Source organism: Fringilla coelebs (genome assembly GCF_963513975.1).
Source record: "Fringilla coelebs genome assembly, chromosome: 3".
Lineage (NCBI taxonomy): Eukaryota > Metazoa > Chordata > Aves > Passeriformes > Fringillidae > Fringilla > Fringilla coelebs.
This window is the reverse complement of record NC_140030.1, coordinates 44,554,812-44,580,314: the sequence shown is the minus strand read 5'-3', so window position 1 is coordinate 44,580,314 and position 25,503 is coordinate 44,554,812. Positions and strand designations below refer to the sequence as shown.

Genomic DNA, 25,503 nt, shown 5'->3' with positions numbered 1-25,503 from the left:
CCGCCCATTGGCTGCGGGGGCCGCCGGGCTGAGCGCGGTGGGGCGAAGGCGCGACCTGGCCCGATCCCGGTTCCGATTCCGATCCTGATTCCGATCGCGAACCTGGGTCCCGGCCCGGCCCGGCTGCCCTGACCATGCTGTCGTGGGGAGCGGCGGGCGGGCGGGCGCTGCGCTGGGCGAACGGGCGGGCACCGGCCCGCGGATTCCGCGCCTCTCCGCGGGCGCGGATCGCCATGCCCAGCTGGGTCATAGACCGGTACGGCAGCAATGAGGTGCTGCGCTTCACCAGCGAGATGATGTTCCCCATCATACACTTCCCGAACGAGGTCATCATTAAGGTTCACGCTGCGAGCCTGAACCCCATCGACCTCAGCATGAGAAGTAAGTGCCGAGCCCGGGCTGCCGGGATGGCAGGGGCGGTGCTGGGGCTGCGGCCCCGGCGGCCCGAGCGGTGCCCGGGCACCGGCCCTGCCCGGCAGTGCCCAGGGCTGCCTCAACACACGTGCTTTCCCCGAGCCCTGTGGAAAACCGCCGCCTCTCGGAAACAACACTTTTCATGTTCTCAGGGAAGAACGATACAAAAAGCCACTGGCAAGAGCGTGCGTGTGTGTGTTGCGAGGGTGACCTTTCAATTGAGTGATTTCGGTGCAGCTCTCTTGACTGAGATACGCCCGGCCAAGGAGAGGCATTCCCCTAAGTGATGCTGCATTTTCCCATCTCCTTGAGGTGAATGGGGCTGGAGGTCCAAATTGCTGCCAAGTGTGCGACCTAAGGCAAACCGTGGTGGTCACTGCCATGCCCATCCTAAATTGGCCTCTGGAGACGTGCTGTCATCCCGCCCGGGAAATCTGTCTCTTTCACTGCCCGGCTCTTTGTATTTGACACATTTAATGAGGTTTTCTTCCCCAGTTTCTGGGCTTGAAACACGAGAAGGAAGTTGTGGTAGTAGGATACTTTGTATTTCCTGTGTAGGAATGCTTGCATATTGAACCAGATTCAGTAGAACAAGGAAATGTATCTGCAGGAATTCCGCTGATACAGCTGTAATCTGTGCTCTGACTCTAATAAATGAATTTTTAAAAAAATCTTTGAATATAGTTGGGGGTTTAGTCATGGAACATTTCCTATCTGAGGGTTCCTGTTAAGACACTTTGTGGCATGATAGGGACCCTAGGCGGACTTGTCCAAACACTTGAGTGGGTATACATGCCCAAATGCAGGCTCTTTTTAGGTTGAGCGCTGTTATTAGATGGGTAATTCTGAGACTTCACAGCATTTGTCTGTTGCTTACTAAATAGAAGTTCAGGTTACTCATCCTAGGAGATATGCCTTATTATTTTTTACACTTGCTCTTTATTTCTAAAATCAGTAAAAGTGTAGAATATTGCAGATTTTTTGCATGCTTCAGTTAGAATTGAGGCACGTTATGGATAGCCAGTGCTTTCTAATTGGAATTGCACAATTAATAAATGAACACTCAGTGTGGTATGTTGTGGCTGATTCCATGTTTTGCAGGTGGTTATGGTGCAACTGCATTAAATATGAAGAGGGATCCCCTGAAACTCAGAACTGGCGAGACTGAATTTCCTCTAACGCTTGGTCGAGATGTCTCTGGTGTTGTTATGGAATGTGGACTGGGTGTGTCTTATTTCAAACCTGGAGATGAGGTGATACCACCAATCTCTTATTTTATTTCTTCTTTAATTTCTTTAAAATATACTTTATATTTTTAAAAAATATTCTATGAGGTGTTTAGCATTCATTCTCCTCTTAATTATTTTTTTAATGCTGTTGCACTCTTAATAAGGCCTATCTGGCAGTAAATTCCTAGAATGCTTTCTTCCCTTCATTTTTTTTCTGTGAAAAACACAGTCTCATGGTCTTTCAGAGACTTGCTTCTGCAAGTTGATTTCACTTCTGGGTTTTAGTGTTTGGATCATTAGTTTAGTTTTTAGACCAGCAGTAGCAAGAGTGGAATTTGTTTATTTATAAGTGCACACTCAAAGTGCCACTTTGTTTTTAATTGAAGTTGGAATTCTAACAAGGAGGGATTTGGTTTTATTTTTCTTGAGTAACTTGGAAAAGGAACTTTGGCTTAACCCAAGAAGCACTTCATGGGTGCCCACAGAAATACTGATACTGTTTTCTTTTACCTTCACCAATTGCTTTCACATTTCACCAGTTTTAGCCTAGCAAATCCTGATTCTGCACCATCCTCACCCCTCTAATCTGGGCTTTCCTGGCATGGGAGTAGTTTGTGGGGAGTTGAAAAATTATGTCTTATACACAACGCACTGGTACAATTTATTTACATAGCTCTCCAGTCCTTCATTTAGTTGGTTTTGTGATTTTTTTTTTTTTGTGTAAAATAAGCTAAAACTGGTTTCTGATAAACAGTGAAGACATTCTGTGAATTAGAAAAAAGATTTCTTTAACAAAGGAAACTTCTGTGTACATCCAATTGTGTGCAAAGCTACAAAAATTGATAGTTGTTTTCTGTTTGGTTTTAGGTGTGGGCTGCAATTCCCCCATGGAAACAAGGCACTCTGTCAGAGTTTGTGGTAGCTAGTGGAAACGAGGTAAACTTCCAAAACTCTGGCTAACAAAACCTCAAAATTATAAAGACTGGCATTTTTCTTCTTCAGTATCTAAGTAACTATTTCTTGGTGCTTGGATTGATTAGTACTCCAGCTAGTTTTGAAGGTGGCTGAAAATGTGCAATACACAATCTGCAATTCAGTAAAGCTTTTTTAAATATTTCAGTGTCACATAGGAGCTGCTGTGAGTCTTAGTAATGATTTTATTTCAGGTATCTTTTAAGCCAAAGTGTCTCAGTCACACAGAAGCTGCTGCCTTACCATATGTTGGTCTCACTGCGTGGTCTGCGCTTAACCAAGTGGGAGGACTGAACCAGAGTAATTGTAGTGGGAAAAGGTAAGTAAACAGTTCTGGTGCTAAAACTAAAGTTCTTCATTTTTGTATTGATGAGCTGCTTGTAAGACATGTCCAGCAGCGATAAAGACTGTTGCACCATGACATTGATAAAGATCAGCTGTCTGAGGATGATGGATTCTGTCTGCACAGCTGCTGAGAGAGGCTTCTTTAGAGGAAGGCTCAGATGAGGTCCCTGTATAGAGGTAAAAAATGCCCAGAGAACTTGTAGATGCCCACTCATCCACAACTGGAAATACTTAAGGCCAGGTTGGGTGGAGCTTTGGACAACCTGCCCTAGTGAAGGGTGTCCCTGTGCACAGCAGGGCATTTAGAACTAGATGATCTTTGAGGTCCCATCCAACACAGGCCTTTCTATGATTCCATCATAATCCAATGTATATCTAATGTATGGGCTATATAGAGAATTTGAGGATGTTATCTCCAGGAATTTGTAGGGACTTTTCTGCCTGTTAAGACAGCTGGCCAAATGTAATATCCTCCCAGTTGTACTGGCAGCTCACAAAAAGCACTCTCAAGGACAGAGATGTGGTTCACTCACTTCCTGCATGCGTGGGCCATTTGGAACAGACTGGTTTTCCAGCTTTTTAGAGAAAAATGAGCAGGTGACTGACTCTTATTTGACCTGCAGGCCAGAACTTTGATGAAGTCAGGAAGGCAGACAAGAAACGCAGAATGTACAAGACAAGCAGCCAATCAAATAGAAAAATTGGCTTTGTTTATCAGGCTGTTGATCTGACAATGGCAGATGAGGAAAAATGCAGTGAAAGGTTGGAGCAAATACCATTTTTCTCCTGATAATTGAAATTTTCAGTTATTTTGACCTTTGGATGTTTGAGTAAATAGATAGCAAGATCTTCAGAATGGAAATAAGGGCAAAAGTAAAACTATGGGAGTTGAAAAACATTAGTTAAAATTACTGTGCTGCATCACAGGTTTAGGTTATGAAGTAATTACTGGGCAACAGGAGTCTGGATGCCTGACCTCTTCTTATCTTGGCTGATACTTTGTGATGCAACACATTTCAAAGGATGCTAGATCTTGAAATTCTTCCCCTTCATCTCTAGAAGATAAATGAGTGAGTGGTCGTGTGTCACAGTGAACTTCATAATGAAAATATTAAGTAATTGTTTTTTCTAAAGATAAACAATGTTTTGAGAAGATGAAATTGCAGAATTTAAAGGAGTTTCAAAGAGAAATCATTGAAATTAACTTCCAGCTGGTAATAAAATTCTAGATAAGATAACCTTATTTTTTAATTTTCAGTATTTAGAGTTTTTATTATCTTAACTTTCACATGCAAATAGAATTAACCTTAAGATACACTGATAGGCTAGCCTTATTTAAATTGTCCTTCCAATCTTCAGGTAAGTGTTTAGATTGTTAACAGTAAAATTGAAACTGCATTTGTAATGTGTCTTTACATTTAATATTTACTTTCACAGTCCAAATTAATTTTTAATTACTCTGTCAGCAAAAACCCCATTTTAATGTACTTAAAAATATTATATTTCCTATCTATAAATTTTGAACTGTAAAACCAGCAGTGAATGACTTATGTGATGGTACCTTTTTTCCTCCTGAAATAGTACTTGTAGGAAAGTGTTTAAAATGCATTGAAGAGGCTGTGCAAAATTATATTCCATGAATTCTCAGGGCAATAATTTAAAAATACAACAGTTTATACAATATTTCCTAATTTCTTTAGATCATATATTTGGTAAGAAGTTACCTACATGTGTGATTTTGTGTCAGCCTTTTTGTCTTCTGTAGTTATAGGTAAATAGCTATGTAGAAGGATGTACATGCACACAAAAATGCCTTATTTTGGCAGAGCAGCTGTATTCCTTGATGAAAGCTCCTTCACTGGTGCTTTAGTGCAATGTTAAGACATCTTAAAAGCAGTGAGATTTTTCTCTTGGTGTGTATTGTTCTCTTTGCCTCTTTTGAGGTGTTGCCATGGGCTACCCGGAAACACTTGCTGTTAGTCCAGTGTCTGACTGTGCATTGATCTGACAGATTATCTGCTCCATCTGCACATACTTTCACAGGTTATGTTTTTACAAGTCTCCTGAAGTGTGCTTTTATTGTTCGTGAACCCTCCTGCAATTCCAATAATTTTTCCATAGCCATTTTTCTATACCACTCTAATTACTGTCAATATTCTTGTAGAAGCTTAAAAGTTCTTCCTATCCTAAATGTTCAAAATTACTGTGTTGTGTTGAAGTTCTCTGTGGCTGCCTGGAGCTTCTCAGCCACTGACCTGTTTCAGTAGAAAGGGGATATGCTTGTTCAACACTAGCTGTTAAATATCTTGCTTTCTGTATTCACAAAATGCATGACAGAAACAAACCTGACGGTTTGAGAAGTTATTCAAAGTGCTTACATTGCTTTTAAATAAAAGCCTTTATGTAAATACAGAGGCAATATCTTAGACTTTCATGTATGCTGGGCAGAGATGCTGGATTCTATTAATGTAAGCTACCAAACATAGACTCCTGGTTTGTATGGTTACAGTGAAAATTTGAAGGGTTTAATACCCCAAGGAAATATTTTTTCAACGTCTGTGTGTTATTTCATTATTTATCTGTTGAGAAGTACAAATTGAGTGTAGGTTGTAAAGCTTCTTGATAGGGTAAACCCCTGCTTGATCCGGGAATAAATTTCTTGAGGACATTTTGTTGGCATAATCAAATGAAATACAATTTTATATCTAAATAAAGTTGATATATTTAGTCAATAAATAGATTAATTTTACAACTATATAAAATTGCTGCATTTATTCAATTGTTATCTTGCATGTAACTCAGCCACTGAAAATTTTTAATTATTTATAACCTGGAGAAAATATTTGTCCTTGATCTGTACACCCACTCCCCACCCTCTACGTGTTCTGGTGGGGGGCACACACACACTGAAACAGGTTCTGCCTCTCTGATGCTCGTTTCTGACCACACCATAGCTCCAACCAGGGCCTAGGGAGATGGGCTAAACTTTCAAATCTCATGGTGTTCTTATTTGGAGAGAGCTGCTCCCTATGATCTGGAGCCCCGTGGGGGGCTTGGTGAGTGTTGTGCCTTTGTCAGAAGGGAGGAAAGCCTGGGCTACAAATGTTCTTTTTGTTTTTCTGAAAGAATTGGTTCTCCTGGATCTCTGTCCAGGTCAGAAGATTTGTTAATTTGGTCCCTGGTGCAAATACTTTTATATTAATTTACTCCTGAGCTCACCCTTGCAGTAAAAACAGGTAGTTTCTGTGATGTGTTTTCTCCTGGCTGTGTTTTCCTGAGGCAGTGCAAACAAAACTGTTCCTGCTTTGGCACTTGCCACCATCTGTCATTCAGTACTGTCCTAACAGGTCCTGCACATTCAAACACCACCCCTCTTACTTGTGTGTCTTGCTGTTGTCAGTGCTGTTGGACCACTGCACATGGATCTCCTGTGCAGATGTAGTTTGTCTCAGAATTGAAGAGCTTTCTTGAAGTCACAATGTGTGGAGAGAGTTTTAATAATTGGAAGATGTGATAGAAAATAGCCCATGTAACATAGGAACAAACTGAATCTCAAAAGTATTTCTACCTGAAGGAATCATGAGGGCTTTTATTGAAGGGAAAAAAAAAAGTCCTAGCCAAGCTGCTCCCCAAACTGAAAATGTTACCTAAATCCTTTGAGCAAATTGTATGTTTTAGGATGGCAGCTTTCCCCCAGATATGTAGTAGAAGAAATTCCCTTTAACTAAGGAGTGAAATTGTAAAGGCAGTTTGAAAAGGTTTTTTTGAAGGGATTTAATTGTGACTGTCCTTTTTAAGGATAAAGATGGGTTTAACCCAATATCTTGAGTGAAGGATCCTGGAGTCTTTTCAAGTATACTGAAGTTGAAATATGCATGTTGCTCTGGGCATCTGTTGTTAGAAGCCTGGTTCTGAGGATAAGTACATTTTGGCAGATTTAAAAGCTGCAGGCTTTGTGGTATTGTGGTTTCATATTCTTAATCTGAATTTTGCAGCTTGGATCAGTGAAATGGGAGGGAACAATCTGATCACTTACAAAAGGAGCATTTTAAAATGTATAGTGTGACCAAAGCCAAGTCTCTTAGGCTACTTCAAAGAACTTTTGTAAGCTGAGACTCCAGATTGTATAGTACAGTTTTGTACTGTAAAAAGCAATTTCCTTCAACATCTTTTACTGTGAGATTTAAAACAGGAATTTCACCAGCTTCTGAAGATTCTGAGATTTTTCTGGCAAACACAAGCTCTGAGAAACATGATGTTCCCCAATCCTGTGCCAGGACTTCATCTTGGATCTTTTTTGTCCTAGAATTAGCAAATTAATCCAAAGTCAAAGCACTATTTGCAACTTGAGCTGCAAGGTTTTCTTACTAATTCACTTTCTTATGTTTAGTTATTTAATAAAATATTTGGATGAAATTTTTGAACAGTGATTAGGCTTCTAGCAGTAAGGGCCTCACACAAGTTAACTTGTATTATTTTTTTTTTTAATTGAGGGTTATCAGTTAAAATGAACTCTCAATTGCTAATAATTTTGCAATATACTCTTTCATTTTCTTGCATGTGTGCCAGTACCCACAAGCTGGCATTTACAGGGTCTTGTTGAGATGTACTGGAAGGAACTAGAAAAATTCTACTGCTTTTTTTTCCTAAAGAAAAATACACTCATCTTAATTTAATAAAAATTAAACTTGTTAGTGGTGAGAGTACTTTATTGTATTTTTGTCTTTTAGATAAACATTATGCAATATTGGAAAATTATGTTCCATATGTTCTGCAGTTCACAGTCTCCTTAAATAACGTGATACTAAACTACTTTTTCTCTTGGATAAGACCAATTTGTGTAAAATGCTGATGAATTGCATTTTTTTTCTTTAGGAGATGTGACAGTGGAGTCTGGGAGACAGGAAGAACTCTTATTTGATTTTGTCCCAAATGAAACAATTGCGTTTGGGAAACAATTTTTGTTTGAAACATTTTGTTTCAAACAATTATGTTTGAAACAATTATGTTAGGTAGAGGGGTTTTGAACTATATAAGTGCCTGACAGCTCCACTGCCTGCATTTAGAGGCAAGCACATATGAGGAAGTCTCTTTGGGTATGCTGAGATAATGCTTTTGGCACAGGACACATGATCAGCAATGTTAAGTCACATTTTTGGCTATTGGAACAGTTAGCCACTCTTGAATAACATTAAATGACAAAACCAATCTTTTGCTAAAAATAATTCAGTGTCAGAGATGTACAAAGAAACATTAGAATACGTAGTTACTCCAGAGTTTATTTAAAGAACTATTAAATATATTTTAATTTTCTCTTACAGAATATTAATATTAGGAGCTTCAGGAGGAGTTGGTACATTTGCTGTACAGGTAATATTATCCAGCATGCCCAAGATGAATCTTCAAGAGTTTCAGTATAAAAAAAAATAACAGAAGGGAATTGAGAGAAGAAATAGAGAAACAGCAAGCTCTCTATATAACAAGATTAATAGCAAGATCAGTCTGCCTGATCGAGATGATTGATATTTCCAAAAGTAAAGTATTTTCAGATTTATTGCTTTCTGTTTATTATGTTGTATTACTTTAAAGTAGGAAGCAGGGACTTTCAAAGAAAGGAGTTGTGTGTAAGATCACATTTCACAATTTGGGCGCAGGAAATCTCTGATTGGTGTAACTTGAAATATGTAGGCTGTTCTCATTATGTTTCGTTCAGCTCTGTGCTGTAAATATGAGCAGAACTTGGCATATGAGTAGGAAAACTGATGGAGAATGTCACTTACCACAAGTGCTGTAGCTGGTCAAATGATGTGAGAGGCCATCGGGCTTTTGTGTGCAGTGGCTGCAAAGCACAGAGGCTTAGATTTACATTCCCTCACTGTCTTTGCCCTGATGCCCTTTTGTCTGTCTGTTGAGTAGCTCTAAACTTTGGAAAGTCGAGGTGCTCTTTTGTCACCTCATTAGTTGTGGAACACCCTCTTTCATGCTCTCAGTTAATTTGGGAGTTTTCATTCTAATTACTATCATCTCACATTGAAAAATCTTTCAAGAGTATAAAAAAAATGCAGAAGTTGGATGATTGTATCACTGCTTTCTGTGTTACTAGGCCATAAGCACAGTGGTTTTAAAGAGGTTTACAGCAGAATTTTTTTGTGGTATGCTATTTGCCTGATCTATGATAAAGCCGGTGACTTTCAGTATGAAAGGCTTAGCAGCCACTGACTAGTTACAATTTGTAACTGATCAGTCCTGGATAATCTAAGTTAATTAACCTGGAATAAAGGTAAAAAGTGTTACTGTGAATGAAGAAATGAGTTGCAAAATGAGATAAATAACTAGCAAAAGTCCTTTACTTTGCTATAGCTTTTGGAGTAGAACATAACCTGATACTGTCCCTGTGATAAATCAGAGATTACTTCCTTCTTTTTCTTTTTACTAGTACTTAACCTATTTGCAGCAATATGAAATACTTAAAGGGCATATTTAATAATATTTAATGGTACATCTGGTGCCAGTTTGGTTGATTGGCAACTTGGACAGTATCTCTTGGTGTATGTTTAACTGGTAGACTAAACATACAGATGGCACACTGAGAGCCTTATTTTTCATAAGACCTGGTAACTTTCAGTGGCATTAAAAAAACCTCACACTCTTTCCTTTACACCAACTCCTCCCTCCCCACAACCACCTTAAATATTGATAAATTCTAGCCATTATTTTGTCTGTGATTTGTGACAAATTATTCTGTATTGGAACAGTCTCCCCAGTCACTATTAAAGGTGCTCATTTGTTATATAAATATAATGACACTTTGGCTTTTTAAGTTGTTCTCAATGTTTCACTAAATTTTAATCTTTGGACTTTTTTTTTTATACTTGTTTTTAGCTAATGAAGGCCTGGGATGCTCACGTGACAGCAGTTTGCTCTCATGATGCCAGTGCGCTGGTGAAAAAGCTTGGAGCGGATGACGTGATTGATTATAAATCTGGAAATCTGGAAGAGCAGCTTAAAACATTACCCTTGTGAGTGTTTGTGTTGCTTTAATACTGAGATGAAGGAGTTGGCGGTCAGACCTTCTGCCTTTTGATTGTTTGACTCTATCAGAAGTCCCTAAATTTTTCCTCCCGTTTCTAAAGCATTATTTTGTAAAGCAGATTCACCTTTTTGAATGCAGTTTGCAAGTGAGTATGCCCAGCACAGATTTCATTGTAACACTAAGCCAGTTAACTGGGAGACAAGCTCGCTTCCATGTGCTTCTCTTCAGTGACTGTAATATGAACAGTTTTGTAGCTTCCATCCAAGTATCTTGGAGAATATACAATGCATGAATAAAGTGAAATAAATCTCTGAAATCCTGAGCAAAGCTGGTAAATATAAACTTGATTTTGCAGAGGAAAGAACTGTTATCATGAAGGAGCAGTGACTTGCCACTGTGCAACGCAACTGGGAGTAAATTTCTATTCTGTAACATTGGATACAGCTGCCTCTGAAAAACAATCACATTTATCTTGTCATAGCAGCTATGTTTAAAGTAGCCTGCGATTTTTCTCTAGAACAGAAGTATTTTTTGCTTTTGTCATCTTTCCATCTGTTTAAATGTAGTCTACTGTGACTTGTATTTGAATATGGTATTTACGCTGCTCTTTTTAGATAGATTGAGCTGACTTTCTGGGAGGGGAAATAGAAGCTGATCTGTGGAAGAATTTTACTGGTGACTGTGCTAAGAAGCCATGTGCCCTTAAACTGTAGTGTGATTGTCAGCAGGCCTGAGGGCAGTGGCACTGTCTGTACAGCAGGATGGACTTGGCAGCTGGTGCAAAATTTGCCTCTGTGATCACTTTAAATGCTAAACACCCATTCTAGTGAGTGACCCTTTCTAAGAGACATCAACAACAGTGTCCTGGGGTGCAGTTTAATGATGCAACTAGGCTGATCAGTCAGCTCTACTGAGTGGGATGTTCCTACTTCCCTCCCCTTTGCAGTTGTACTGACTCTTCAGAACCCACAGTCAGCTACTCTTTCCAGGAGCATTAGTTTTCATGGTCTTCTCTTGCTGGCAGCTAACTGTTACATGAACTGAACTTTAAACATCAAATCACACCCTTGGAAGACAGGCAGGAGAATTGTCATTCCAGAGAAATGAGGACTTTTCTATTTAATTTGCATAAAGTATTTTCTCTCATATTTGTAGATTATTTAGATTAGAGATACGTATATATACGTATCTATTGCAATCTGGAGATTGCTGGAAATTTACAGATGAGAATGAGTTGTGTATTTAACAGAACAGGTGCACAGCTCCCTATTGCCCTATTCAGCCTTTACAAGCTCACACGCTTGTGTAATGAGAAGGAACACTGAAACTGTGGCTTTTTGCCAGAGGCTGCATATACCCATTCCATGGGGGGAAGGTTTTAGATCCTTTGCATTGTTAGGTTCAATGTTAAATAGGTAGATGTGAAGAAAAGAGCTGTCAGGAGAGGTAAAATGGCCCCTAAAAAATAAGGAGGTCAAAAAAAACTTGGAGAAGTGAAGCTGAGAACTGGGTCACGGAAAAGATGTGAGGAAATAAGGGTTAGTAGAATAATTTGTTTACGTAATTTTAGCTACTGGAACTGACTTTTGTTGAATACAGCATGTACAAGAGCTGTTCCTAGTTGAGGGCATGAGTCCAGACTGGTTTTTACATGTACATACCATACTGTTCAGTGCTAGACTTCAGGACTGTTCCAATAGTCCCTGTGGGAGGGCTGAAAAGATAGATGCACAACTACATTCTGTACTTGCTTAAAGCCTTCTAGAGCTCTAAGTTTGCTTTTTGGAGTTTAGGTGTACTTTCTAAATAGCCGTTGTCTGCTGCACAGTGAATTGGCAATAACCTGTAAATTTAAATCCCATTGTACATTAAGCTGGGACTTTCCTGAAGTCTTGGGACTTGGTTGTTGCTGTCTTGCAGGCTGATCTTTTTTGCATTGCAGTGACATGTAAAAATGTGGACAATAGGTGATTTCTGCTACTAATTAGCTTAATTACAGTGAAGGTATTTTTCCTATATCGAGATTTTAAACCTGTTCTTTGTATGTCTGCAGGTTTGATTTTATTCTAGATAATGTTGGTGGATCCACTGAGAAGTGGGCACTAGATCTCTTGAAGAAATGGTCAGGAGCAACATATGTTACTTTAGTGACACCTTTCCTGATCAATATGGACAAACTTGGAGTGGCTGATGGCATGTTGCAAACAGGAGTCACTGTTGGTTCCAAAACTCTAAAGGTATTTGACAAAATCCTATGTACTTTCATATTTTGTAGTACTTCAGTGACTACTTCTGTGGCTTGGATGTCAGAGCTCATGGAGAGGCAGCTGTTGCATTGTTCTCATATGTCATTAAGTATACTATTCTTTCTTTCTTTCTTTCTTGCACTGAAAAGAAATGTGTTGGGGTGGTGCTTCTGGGTGTATGTAGTAGTTTGGGGAGCTTTGAAGTTTGATTCCTTATTGTGCTTTCCATTGTGGCCTTTTCCATATTGCCTCCCTAGTGAGTCCTGCTGACAGGCAGGGTTTCATAGGAAACACAGCAAATCCCTGCCTCACTGAAGTGAGGGCAGTTTTGTTACTTGCTTTAGGCTGGTCAGGCTTTCTCTCAGAACATTGTTCTATGACTGATTCTCTTCATCCTGTTCCAGCACCAGAGTAATAAGCGTGGTGGAGGGTGGCTAGGAAGTCTTTCATCTCTTTCATGTTCATGTGTCTAGATGGTGATACTGAATTTTCTAGTTTTCATAAGTGGATCTTAAAACATTCTGCCAGTGGCCAGATCAGTGGGGCTTTTTAGAACTTTCTCTTTCTTGCCTATGCTTGTGTACTTGCTCTCCAAATGAATGCTTTTTAAGCAGTTGCTATGGTATTCCTGCAAAGGCTTGGCTGAATGGGATTTTAAGTCCTGCAGCAGTACCTTCTCAAGAAAGCCCAAAGACAAAATGAAAAGGCGGGGAAGAAATAATGTAGTATTATTTCTCAGTGTGCATGTTTCCATGATGAAGAGCTATGCCATATATAAAAATCATCTCTCTTTTATTCCTGTAATGACTTACTTGGAGGAGATGCTCTTGATTTGTGTGTGTGAGATCTTCCCAAAATGCTTTTCATGTGAGCTGCCATCTGTTGTTGGACAGTGATGACTTTGGCAGATACTATGGTGGAAAATGAAGTCACTGCTACTGAAGTGGAAGGTTCTAAATGTCGCATTGCTGGGTTTATTTCACCCCTGTTTTGGGTGTACATGAACATATAACACCATTTCTCTCTAATGTAACAAATAATTCTGTTTCTAGCTGCAGAGACAAGGTAATTGTTTTTCTCTATTAGCTGACTTGTGCAATTGGACACACAATTCACCCTGATCCTATTGTGGTAACACAACATCCTGGTCTGTAGATTTAATCCACATGCTTAGGTGCCATTTTTTTCAGACACTATCATATAATTTCCATGTCTTTTCCTTAAGTTACTTCTTCAGAGATTCTGTCATTAATTTTAGTTCCCATTGCAGCTTGCTCTCATGATAAGAGATTTGTGATCTTTCTTGCAGCATCTCCTTAAAGGAGTCCATTATCGGTGGGCATTTTTCATGCCAAGTGGCCCAAGTTTGGATGAAATAGCAGGACTGGTTGATTCTGGAAAGGTATGTCAGTAATGGTTATTTGGGTATTTGTGCTGAAAGAGATGCTGCTTGGACTCAAAAATGGTGTAGCTCACTGTTGAGAAATAAAGTGTTATGAGAGTCATGGTAAGGAAAACTGGTTAAAAATCAACTTGTTCCACTTTCTAACTTCTGCCTTTTGCAAGGAATTTAGGAGTTCATAATGCTTAAGACTGTTCTGCCTTCTCCTCCTTGAGTGTACATTTTAGCAACACAAAGCTTACAAAGTTACAAGGAGTAATGTCCAGTGGTTGTTTATTTTTGCCAATGGGAATAATTTAATATAAACTCTACATGAAAACTATGTTTTAAGAGGTCTCACTTGGTTCATTTGGGCAGAATAAACATGGCTGTGTACCTGCATGTGCAAAATTGCCTAGCCTGGATGGTTGGGTGTCCTGCCCATAGGTTGCACAGAATTAGAATATTCTGGTTATTGCAGGTAATAGATGATCTCCAGTGGCAGAGGGGTGGCAAGAATCTTGTTTTTCATTATTTCTGTGCTGCAGATTGTGATGTTTGTGCTAATTCAGCACAGGAACTTGGAATATTGTGAGCATTCATAAGGTTCTGGGGAATCTTAATGGACTTGAGAGGAAAAGCCAAGACAGATTAAGTCTGTTTTTGTGATCTTTTCAGGTTTATGAGCTTGTTACAAAATATATTGTGGGAATGAACAGTTGATTTCCTATGTTTTGGACTGTGTGGTGATATAGGCCCCATCAGTGTCCTCTGGGAATTTTGGCAACATGAAATTACCCAAGAGTAGAGAATATGGACAACTGCTGTTAATCTTTCTGTGTGGTAGATAAGCAGAAGAGTAAGCAGTCTGTCCTGCCATCTTGTGAACTGCCATCTTGTGCTCAAAATTTGTGCATATTAGTAAAATTTAGATCTCTCAAAGTCTGAGTGTTGATTCCCCTTTTTTGGTATGCAATATGCTCCAGAGTTTGGAAAAGAGTCAACAAACTTGTACTGAAGACCTGATTGCTTCTCTTTTGCCACCTCAGTGCTGCTGCTAAGAATAAAAAATTCTCTGCTTTGCATTATGCCCAGTGCTTGTAGGCATAATGCTGTGGTCAAGAAAGAAGCTGTAGAAGGTCCTCATCCTGTGATTGCATTCAGTCACACTGCTAAATTATAAGTGTCTAAGAAAAAGAAATGCCCTTGTCTTTGTTCTTACCATTTGTCCTGTACTCAGCCAGTTGCAATTTGTTTTGTGTTCTGCTTCTACCTTGTATGCAAAACAAATGCAGACTATGCTCATGAAAGCCTCTTGGGAAAGAGCTGTTTATGCAATAGAGATAGGGCTTAATCGGTGTTCTTTGCTTAATAACCTGGCCAGGTGAATTGCAATGCCACTTCAAATGTACGTCATACATACATGAATGTCCTGATGTACTTCTGGTTGTAAGATGATCGTGAGGACAAAGATGTTTGCTTGGTCTTTTATTCTCTGTGCAAAAACAGGTCCTAATGTCAGACTGTTTGTCTGCAGAGTCATTATTCTAGCAGCATTTCACTCTGTTTTGTGCAATGTTGTAAACATCTGAGCTGTCATCGGGATTTTATAAGACTCAGTTGTGTTCCATTTAGACAGATATTAATAAGACCATGACCTTTCTTGTTTAGACACCCAGAGTTCTCGTAAAAGGACAGACCATCCATTCAGAAGAGTAGGTGTTTGGGGAAAAAAGGCAGGAGAGAATCACTGGAGAAATTGTACCACAATTTCCTATAAGTAAGTGAAATGTTTATGTTTGGATAGGAAAGAATAAAGGAGAAATAAAAAAAGCAGAAGGCATGAAGTGTTTCAAGAAGCTTGGGGAAGCAGCAAACTGAGCTCATGTAGTTGAACTTAGTAGTTGAGTGAATATTTTTGAGTAATGCAGGGGTTTTTTTCATTTAAGTATTTTCTGTGAAAGACATCTTAATTTTGGGATTGTATGAAGTGAGTAAGAGAGCAATTAGAAAGCTCCTGCAAATGAAAGGCTTTTTTTCAGGAATAAATTATATGGGGGGATTAAGTGTAAGAAATTAAAAAGAGATGATGGTTTAAAGAGATGTTACAGTAAGTGAAGCGCTGAAGAGCATATCTCTGAAACATTTACAGATAATTTTGATTTGACAGTGTTTCTCTTTGCAGTCCTTCTGCACCAACAGAGATTTTTAGTTCTGATGAGTTCATCATCTTCCTTTGTGAAAGCAAAAGGATTCTCAAACCTTCAGTGGATGAAGAATAAGCAATTTTGTGTAAAGTTACTTGGTTTTCACCTGGATGATCTTTGCAGTAAGGAATAGAGATTTGCAAAACGTCAGCTCTGAGGAGGAGTTCTTTTAACAGCCTTTTTTTAATGGCAAAGTGAAGGAGAGGATTTGATGAGTTGGTAGTACAGGGAAAGAGAATAATTTTCCTTGTGTAATTTACCTGCACATCAGTCAGTTCTGGGAATTGTAGAACTATTTTCAGTTTACAAGCTGTTTTCTCTGCCTTGCAGATGGACATCTTGCAAGCAAACTATTGCAAGACTGAGGGGCTGGGAGGCTGCTGCAACAATTATGGGCATGGAGAAAACCCAGTATTTCCTTGACAAATTTTAGAGAGACTGGCTATTTTCTAAACTGCTGAATAATCCCTGTTGTGGCTTGAATTGCAGCAGTTAATTATGACCCAGTAAGGACTGGCTTAATGTGGGCTCTCCCAAATGAGTTGACAAAGCCCATGTCAGAAGCTCTGTATCTCTTTCCATGGTAAAATATTCCTGGTGAATTACAGTTCTCATCTTAAGACAGCTGAAATCAACAGAACCTTTAATTCAGGACACAGATCTGCTGGCACACTGTTCAGTGAAGCATCATGACTGAGAGGCTCGTTAGGAATTAATTTGGTGTATTTGTGGTCAGTGTTGTGGATTTAACATTGACAGTTCTGGTTCTTGCTGCTTGCCCAGCATTTTCCTGCTAAGGACACGTCATGTAGTCCTTGCTGAAAATAGGCCAAATTCATGCAAGTATTTAAGTTAGTAGAAGCCTCTAACTCGTAACTGAGCAGTTACTTTGCCTTTTTTTAAGCCTGGTGGAGGAAAGCAGGCTCAGAAGACTCCTTAGTGTCACAGGCAGGAGCACTGTGTTCTGTGCTCCTGCAGGACCATAATAGGATGTGGGTTAACATGCAGCCCAACAGAAATGTGACATTTTCCTTTTAATTCAGTGCTATTTAAGTGCAGTACAAGCGTGTGTGAAGTGTTTCTGGTGACTTAGTACTCTTTCCTTCAGAGCATTGTTGCATCAGATGGGCTGATGGGTGAAAGTTGTTTTTGCAGAAGGAAGGCTAAACGTCAGAGTCTCTAATCATGAAATTACTCTCTCTGATATTTGCTTTTTAGATAGATGTTCCAGCACAGGCACCCATAGGAAGAACAACTGCCTGCCTATATTAATGTAATTTGTGAGTAGAGTTGATTATACATTTTGCTGAAGGCACTAGATGCTTTGGACTTAGCACCTGCTGCTATGGTTTAGAGGGCAGGATGCTGACTGTTCTTTGGCCCTGTTGCTGCCTTCTTGTGCAATGCTGAACAAATCACATAACCTTTTGCTACCATAATTTCTTGATCTACTACTGAGGGCTAATGCCCTTTATTCACCGTTGGTGATTTGCTCTGAGGTACCTTGTTAAAATGAGGAATTTAGTTGTCTTCTGTTCCTGGTCTTTCCTATTCAGGAAGTAAATAACACAAATGGATGGATATGGTCATCCACTTTGACATGCCATGGGTTCTGAGAGTTGTTTGGGTGGTTATTAGGTCATCACAGCTTCTGGACTCTGTATCCTAACCTGTGTGTTGATTTGATTCCAATTAATCTTGTTACAGTCCTGCAAATAACTTTCTCCCTGGCCCTTATTGCATTATTGTTGCATTTCTCTCAGCTGTATGAATATGAAACAGTGAATGCAACACTGAGTCTTGAATGTTCTCCAAAGATGGCACCTATAGATGTGGCCTTCTCTACAGTAATTCCAGACTTTATGACTGTGCTAAGGTACCCTCAGATACCTGAGAACTTCCCCTTGTGTGGTATCTGCTTTAGTCTCTCTGAAAAAAGGCACTAGGGTACCTAAGTATAAGGGTTTCTACACTTAAATGTCTCCATTAACTAGAGGTCAGTCCTTCTTCCCACTCTCTGTAGTCACTCATGCTTGTCCTGGTGACCATCTTTCTTCATGCTAAATTGAAAAGCTTGCACCTTTTTTTTTTTTTTTTTTTGCTTTTAATTTTGTGTTTTCCTGTTACAGTGCATTTGTTTGCCAGGTTGGTTGGCTAGAGCACAGAGATGTTGACCAAGGAGGGGTTGCCAAAAGCTCTGTTCAGCCCTTTCTCTTCCAAAAAGAACCTCTATCTGCATTTTGTCATGGCCACCAAAAACAAGCCGCTGTGATTTTTATTAAAACATACCTGCTCCTTTTTCTCCAGGACATGGTGGCTTGCCTATGTGCTGAGCTGTGTGTGTCATGCATCACAAAGTATCTGTGAAGGGCACCAATGGAAACTTTGTATACTGTGGGGAAATAGGGTTTCAATATGTAAATTCACTTACACCACAATGAGGTCTGGAAAAAAAGCATCATCATCTGCCAGGCATTTAATCAGATGTGTTCTCTTAACCTGATGTCATTGTAAATTGTGTGGTAAGTCAGGCCTGGTGTTCTGGGCTCTAGCCTCCTGGTGTAGGAGGGAATTGTGCCTAGTACCAGGGGTAAAGTGCAGACAAGGTAGCCCTTGTCTGCTTTGAGTTTAGTTTGCTGAGACTGGGAAGATGTGGATCATGCAGGACTAATCTTCTAATCTCTGCATATGATAGGCTTTCCTATGTAAATATGTATTTATATTTAACTGTACCAAAGTTGGTTCTGCCTTAAGTATACGGTGACATTGATCTAGATTGCTTTAAATACCAGCATAAATATCAGGATAACTACCAAGAATGTACCTTACCAGGGATTCTAGAAGAGATTAATTGTGTTTTCCTTTAGTTAACAGTTTTTTAGCTTGGTCCAGTAGGTAACTAAACCCAGCATCTTCCTTATTTCTACTGATTTAAGTTTGGGCTAAGCTAGCACACATTGCAGTTTGGGCTTATCCCAGTTTCTTATTGCTCTTTATTGTGTTCTGTAGAAGCTGTTCTGCAATGGCTAATTAACAAATGAGATTTTGAAGCCTTTTCTACACTCTGAACTGTACCTTGATAGCCTTCTTAACTGGGATTTTTCTGCTAGCATTTTAATAATTTTACATTATATATATGAGTTCCTGTGGGCTGCTGTTAGAGATTTGATATCAAAGTATGTACTTTGGCTTATAAGCCAAACATATAAGACCTGATAATACAGTTGTTGGTAAGAGATTGTGGGATTAGACCCTGGAACACTTGCCTTCCATTCCCACGTCTTAACCACTGCAGCACCATTTTTGTTATGGGTGTATTGTTTGCTCAGTTTTACTTCTCTTAGGTATTTGGGACAGAAATATCATGTGTGTGCTGTCCTTTAATGTGCTTATGGATGAAAGTGCATATTCTCTGAAATACAAGTTAATAAAAAACACAGCAATGAAAGCTTTTTACAAAACGTTCAAAGATGGGGCTCTGAGCAGTCTGGCCTTGTGGAAGGGGGAGTTGGACTGAATGGTCTTTAAAAGGTCCTTTCCAACCCAAACCATGCTACAATTCTATGCTGGCGCTGTGCAGTTGCAAAGTACAAGATGTGACCAGAGCCAGCTTTTGGAGAAGGTAAGAACTTCATTCTTTGTCTTCAGTGAGGGCTGACCCTAGCCCTTGTTGACCTTGTTGGCAAGCAATATCAGGCTCAGCATATATTGTTGAATGCCATTTTAAGGGGAAGAAAGGAGTGAGATCAGGATCCAAGGAGCATGGAACAGGAGTACAGCAGAGAAGATGCTCAGCTAAAGTAGGAGTGTCCCAAAACAGCATCTTTTTTCCCCATGGGATGACAATAAAGTAACAAATGGATAACCAATTGTTTAGCTCCAGAACAAGGACTATTCTTTTTAATGATTTCTCTTGTTAACTGAGAGACCCACTAAAGACCAAAGGAGATTATATTTGTGCTCATGGACTGCATTTAGGCTCAGTGGTAATTTCTGGAGGTAGATGGCCTTTGTCTTTTAACTCAGCTAGTCAGATCAGCAGGCAGGTCTTTTCCATTATGGCAAGCCCTCGGGAGGACTTTGATGTCTGGTGGAGCACATCCCAGCTTTTGTTCTGTGCATGTGCAAGTTCCTTTCCTGGAGGCTGGTGTATGGGGAGCCTGAGCAGCCTCACCAAGGCATAGGAAGGAGGGAGGCAGCAGCTGGGAGGGAGGCACTCTCCCAAGCAAGGCTGCCCGGCAGCTCTGACACGGCCATCCTTTGCAGACCTGGAAAAGAGCCAGTGCACTGTCACTGTCCTTTGAGAGACAGCACTTTTGTCTTTCTGCGCTCTGAGCTAGGCTTGCGCTCAGTTCGTCGCTCTCCTGAGAAGTTCAAGGCTCTCGCTCTCCCTCCAGTGGCAGGAAAAAGCTCCACACTTACTGGAGTCACTTGCTGCTATGAGGGTCGAAGCCATCTCCCTTCCTTTCATGTTTTCTCACGTGTCCCCTCCTGATAAACCGAAACTGCGTCCTTGCTAACACAGAAGGTGAAACCTCCAAGGGTGGGCCTGGATTTGCCATGAGCAGGAGTGTGTTCCTGCTGACCAGTCAACTCCTGCCAGTGATGTTCACTGCCTACTGCATTCAGAGCTGGAGTGGCTGGGACACCCCTCTGTGATGTGTGTAGGACAGCCTTAATCAGCATCAGCAATTACTCTTTTTATTTTTCCAAACGCATGAGTTCATTGCAAGAGACCTGAGATTCATTTCTATAGTATGTCCTGCATTGGAGAGAATGAAGAGGAAGAAAATACCTTTCAGGTCCAATCTGTTTTCAGATAAACGTTTCAATGTGGGTATGTGTAATCCTTTCTCTCCCAGACTTTAGTTTAATCCCTTTTCCCTGAACAAATAGGTGTCCTCTGGCAAGGAACTGATGCGTGGCTGTAAATAGGCAATGTTTTTATTATCCAGTTAATCTCCATTTATTATCACACATTCAACAAACAGCAGACGCTCCCCTACTTGTTTGTCTGTTCACAGGAAGAAATTTTATCTTAGTCAGTGGATTATGGTAAAGGCTGAGTGAATCACTGTGCTGCAACATGGTCAGCCCTTTCAGGGTTATTCAAACAATGGGACTGTCCAGCCAGCCAGATAAAATGTTTAATGCTCTAGATTGCCAGGATCATCAATTTGGTATTCATGTCTCTCTATAGCACTGCTTAAAGCCAGCATTTAAATTAAGCTAGAGGTTACATCAATGTAGCAGTTGGGCTTTGAGCATGTGGCGGCTGCAATACACACGGTGTTTTGAACTGTGAGGCTGAATTCAAGGCTCCTCTGAATCACTGTGTCACCACTTTTCAAATGCAGTGTTTTAAACTCTACCCAACAGGCTAAGGATGTTACATACCTCACTCTGTCAGAGTTATAAGTTACAACCTAGAGTAAGGGACTGTGGATTAGCAGAACAGTGAAGTGTCTTGTTCATGTTTTCTCAGTTGCTGCACGTGTCTGAAATTAACTTCTGCCTTTCCCCGGAATCCCTTGCACTTCACATCCCTTGTGCTGCTGCTCTGCTTTCGTCCCTGAATACTTTTCCTCTCCTTCTGGCCTGTGGTCTTCTCAGGGTCATCTGTGTCCATGCACCAGCAGGCTGGGTTTCTGTATCTCTTTTTTCCCTCTTAATTGAAGCACAGCTTTGTAGACAACTGCCACTAACAATAAGTACTGTACAAGTGCTTGGCTCAACAAAGTTCCTGAACTGTGTTTTCCCAAGCATCTGCTATGAAAGCAAGGGTTGGTCTTCCTCAAAACAGTCAGTACTGATCAGCAGCACGTTCCTGCTGATGGTCACAGCAGCTGCAGCTGCACTCAGATGCTCAGTTTACCCCAAACCATTGTCTAATTCAGTGGTTTTGCTGCCTTGAGTCCACGTCCCTGACTTTGCTTATGCCCAAGACAGTATTTCCATTCTGTGCTGAATGCTGACCAGACATGAGTTTGTCTTGAACATGATCATTTATACCCAACGTTTCTTCCACAGTTGGGCTATCTTTGTGGCTCCACTGCCGTATGTTGCTACTCACTTTGCTGGGGCTTGGTTTACATCGTCCAGGCAGAACAAGGGAAATAAATTACTAAGCCTTGTACATTGCTGCATGGCAACTTCGAGGCACTTGGTGATTTGGTGACTTCATTTTTTTGCACAGTTGCTCTCAAAGTGATTTGTCTGAAAATTCTAATGCATTCTTTGGAGGGGGTTCATTCATTCCTGATTTTCTGCCATGTAAAATTTCACACTATGGCTAAACTTGCCTTGACAAAATAAAAAGGAAAATCTAGTGGTATTAGGGGATAGTGTGGTGCAAGCTAGAGTACTGATGTCTTGGATTCCTGTTATCATACAAGCAAAGCTAGTAGTTATTTAAGTACAAGGAGTGCACATCAAGGTAAGGCACAGCGTATAAATGAAGAGGAAATTAGGAGATCTAAGAAAAGGACCTCCCTGAGCACGGACAACTATCAGAGAGCATTTGTTGTGCTGCTAGGGAGGGTGCTGGGTGGTCAGCTCTGTTGCTAGGAAAGTGTGTGTGTGTATGAAAACCTTTCCTTGGTAGTGCTGCGTACTCACCTTCTAAGCAACACATCTGAAAGCAAAACCCCTTGTCAGAAGGTAAAAGAAAGGCAGCTTTTTGGAAGACAGCACCACTCCAAAAGCTGCACATTGTTTGTGTCCTTATTGCTGCTGTATTCCTTTTCTGTCTAGCATGTCCTGCCAGCAGAGAGAGATTACCAGTTCTGGCTTATTCAACAAGAGAGGGTGCATGCTCACAGCTGAAAAAAAAAAATGCAGAAGATATTTTTTCCCTGACACAAGTGAAAAGGATCTTCTTCTAGCACTGTAAATAGTGTGTTTGGATCTTTGGTACTTCAGATCTTCATCACTGCAAGCACTAGCTACATACTCATCTACTGGTCATTTTTTCCTCTGGTAAGAGGATTAGGATCAGTGCATCAGTGCAAAGACATGCACTGGGTTGGTGTTACAGAATCCAAGGTAAAGGACCAACCTCAAGGTAGGCAGATCTTTGGTAGGAGGTGTGAGAGGCAGACAAATATTTTTTATTATTAATATTCTGTAGACAAATATTTTTTTGGCATTTGGAATGCTGACTCAGAACTTGACAGTAGAAAATAACCTCTTCCCTTGGACCAGCAGTGACAAATATTTTTTAGAAGAGCTGAAATTTCTTACACGTTTGTTGGTACACTATGACATCTAAAGAAAATGCTTATAGGGGTTTCAGACTCCTTAGTTAATAACGGGGAGAGTGAATAAGTAGTTTCACTGTTGTTAGAAATGAGTCTAAAACAATCCAGAAGGCCACTCTGCAAAATTAATGTCAAAATAGCAGTTGATGCAAGCTGGGCTTAATAATGATTTATGCCTCCTGGAATACAGAGTGGCTGAATTTTCAAGTGCAGTTAAATGATTCAGCAACAACATTGGTGGACATTTTTTTTGTACTTCATTTGTGGTCTTTTGAGGGTACTGAGCCACGTACTGATGCAGACAGGCTTCAGATTTATAGGGATCTTTAAAATATCTGACATTGTGAGAATTCTTGAGTTTAACAAGAAAACAAGTAGAAAAATATGAGGGAAAAAACCAGTTCTTTCTGTAAGTATATCATTATGGACAACAAAAAGTTAAACCACAGTGTCAGTTTTTGAAAGGATGTACAAGTTACAGCCTTATGTGGTGACATTAGTGGGAGAGGCCCCAGGTAAGGGCTCCAAACTGTGCTAGTAGAGGTGTTTCAAAACATGGGCAAAGAGCAGCAGAAAACTTTCTTCTGGATGCAGAGGTATCCCTGAAAAATCTTAAAAGCTAGTGGCTACATGGCAACTTCTGTCCTGAATGCCATAAAGAAACCTCCCTCCCTTCTTCATACAGTTTTGAAGTGTGAGGGTGATACATTACATTATACTTTATTCCTAATATAGTGCCATTTTTTCTTTATTCTGTAGATTCAACCAGTTATTGATGAAGTCTTCTCATTTTCTGAAGTTCCAGAGGCCTTTCTGAAGTTGGAAGGAGGACATGCACGTGGAAAAACAGTGATCAATGTAATTAATAGACAATAAATTATCTCTAATCATTATTCTGCCTGCAGTCAGTCCTTGAACATGAATTGGTATGTAGTGAGTGTTTCTTTTTTAAAAGCTCATACAGGATGCATAACTTATAAATCTTGTTTTAGAAAAGCCTCTGATTGCTTCATACACTGCCTGTTATTAAGCAGACAAGACATACTAATGTCTCTTAACCATTTCTACCTGAAACACATATTAAAAATGGAGTTGTGAATTTTGCAGAACACCCCTCACTCTTAGGATAAGAGGAACAGTCTGCAGCTTTTTTTTTTTTTATATCTTGGAGCTTTTATTTTTCAGGTGTAAGTCCTGAAATGGTGCTTAGCTACTTGTCTGTATGAAACGTGTGCTGTTTTTCCTTGGTTTTCCTACTTCTATTTACCTTCACTAATGTAGATTACTACTCAAGCTATTTCATTCTTAGAACTAAATGGTCACATCACTGTCTCAAGACTGATACTTTGATCTTGTTATGGCAACTCTCTCATGACATAGCTAATCTAAATAGAAGCATGGAACAAAATCAATCTGTAACTGATTATTATTCTAAATGCCCAACTCCTGGCCCAAATTCAGCTGACTGCAGTCTGTGCAGTTACAGTAGACATTATTTTGTGTCCCTGTTCCTGCTGTGTCTCATCAGTGCTGGTGAAGTGCTGGAGGGGGTGTTTGTGTCTGGTGGGCTGTTTCTCAACTTGCTGTTTTGCCAGATGGGCTATGGAGTAACTTCCCCTGCAATTATGCAGGTGGATTGAAGGAAAGTGGCAACTTCTTAAGTGAGAGCTGTCCATTTACTGCAGTGCAGCTGTGGTGATGCACAAACTATGTCATGCAATGCTTCCAGCAGGGGACAGAAGTGGCAGCTGTGCCAACGGTGGCCCTGTGCACAAGTGCTTACACAAGTACCTGTACAAACATGTGCAAAAGATTCTTCTTGTATAGAAGAATCGCCCATTCCTCAGAGCCTGCAGCTATTCTACACCATGTATTCACTCCTCAGGGGCTGGCTATTGCAGAGGAATTATGGACAGAGATGGGCACAAGATGAAAGGAAAACTAACCATAAAATGTCATTTTTCTACCTTTAAAAATAATTTCAATAAGAACATTACCTAACTTAAATTTATTTGTAAAATGCTATATTATATATAGCAAGAGCACATCAATATGACAAAGTACCACTGTTTGGAACCAGTAATATCATATTTTCTATTAAGGACTAAAAGCAGCACATTTCAGAGCAACAAAACTTCAGTGCTTCTTTACAAAAGGAAGAAAATTAGTAAGGCACTTCTTCTAGGGTGCTAATAGCAAAAGCACCAGTATCCTTTAAGGCAAAACAATAGTAATGAAAATGTTAATTTTAAACAGATTTACTATGCAAGACAAAGGCCTGGATGCTCCTCAGAGCAGCTTGTAATAACACTGGTTTAAGCCAGAACAAAACACAGCAGCATAGTACCAGAGTTTGTATTTTACCTTTTTGCCAACATTATTAAGGAAAACTAACATGACCAGGTTCAAAGCAGAGC

At 40.0% G+C, this 25,503-nt stretch overlaps 1 protein-coding gene across 2 annotated transcripts; it reads left to right on the top strand.

Annotated features, from left to right (window-relative positions):
• Positions 1-36: 36 nt before the first annotated feature.
• On the top strand, positions 37-24,372 carry RTN4IP1 (reticulon 4 interacting protein 1). Of its 2 annotated transcripts, XM_084202137.1 has the most exons (9): positions 37-381; positions 1,516-1,667; positions 2,511-2,579; positions 2,810-2,934; positions 8,282-8,330; positions 9,843-9,979; positions 12,047-12,230; positions 13,549-13,641; positions 23,846-24,369. In XM_084202137.1, exons 1-9 carry the CDS (start codon positions 135-137, stop codon positions 23,960-23,962), a joined length of 1,173 nt encoding a protein of 390 aa, XP_084058263.1. In that variant the 5' UTR covers positions 37-134; the 3' UTR covers positions 23,963-24,369. The 2 variants fall into 2 exon arrangements, with proteins under 2 accessions (XP_084058263.1, XP_084058264.1); XM_084202138.1 differs by lacking the exon at positions 13,549-13,641 and having other exon boundaries at positions 23,846-24,372.
• Positions 24,373-25,503: the final 1,131 nt, after the last annotated feature.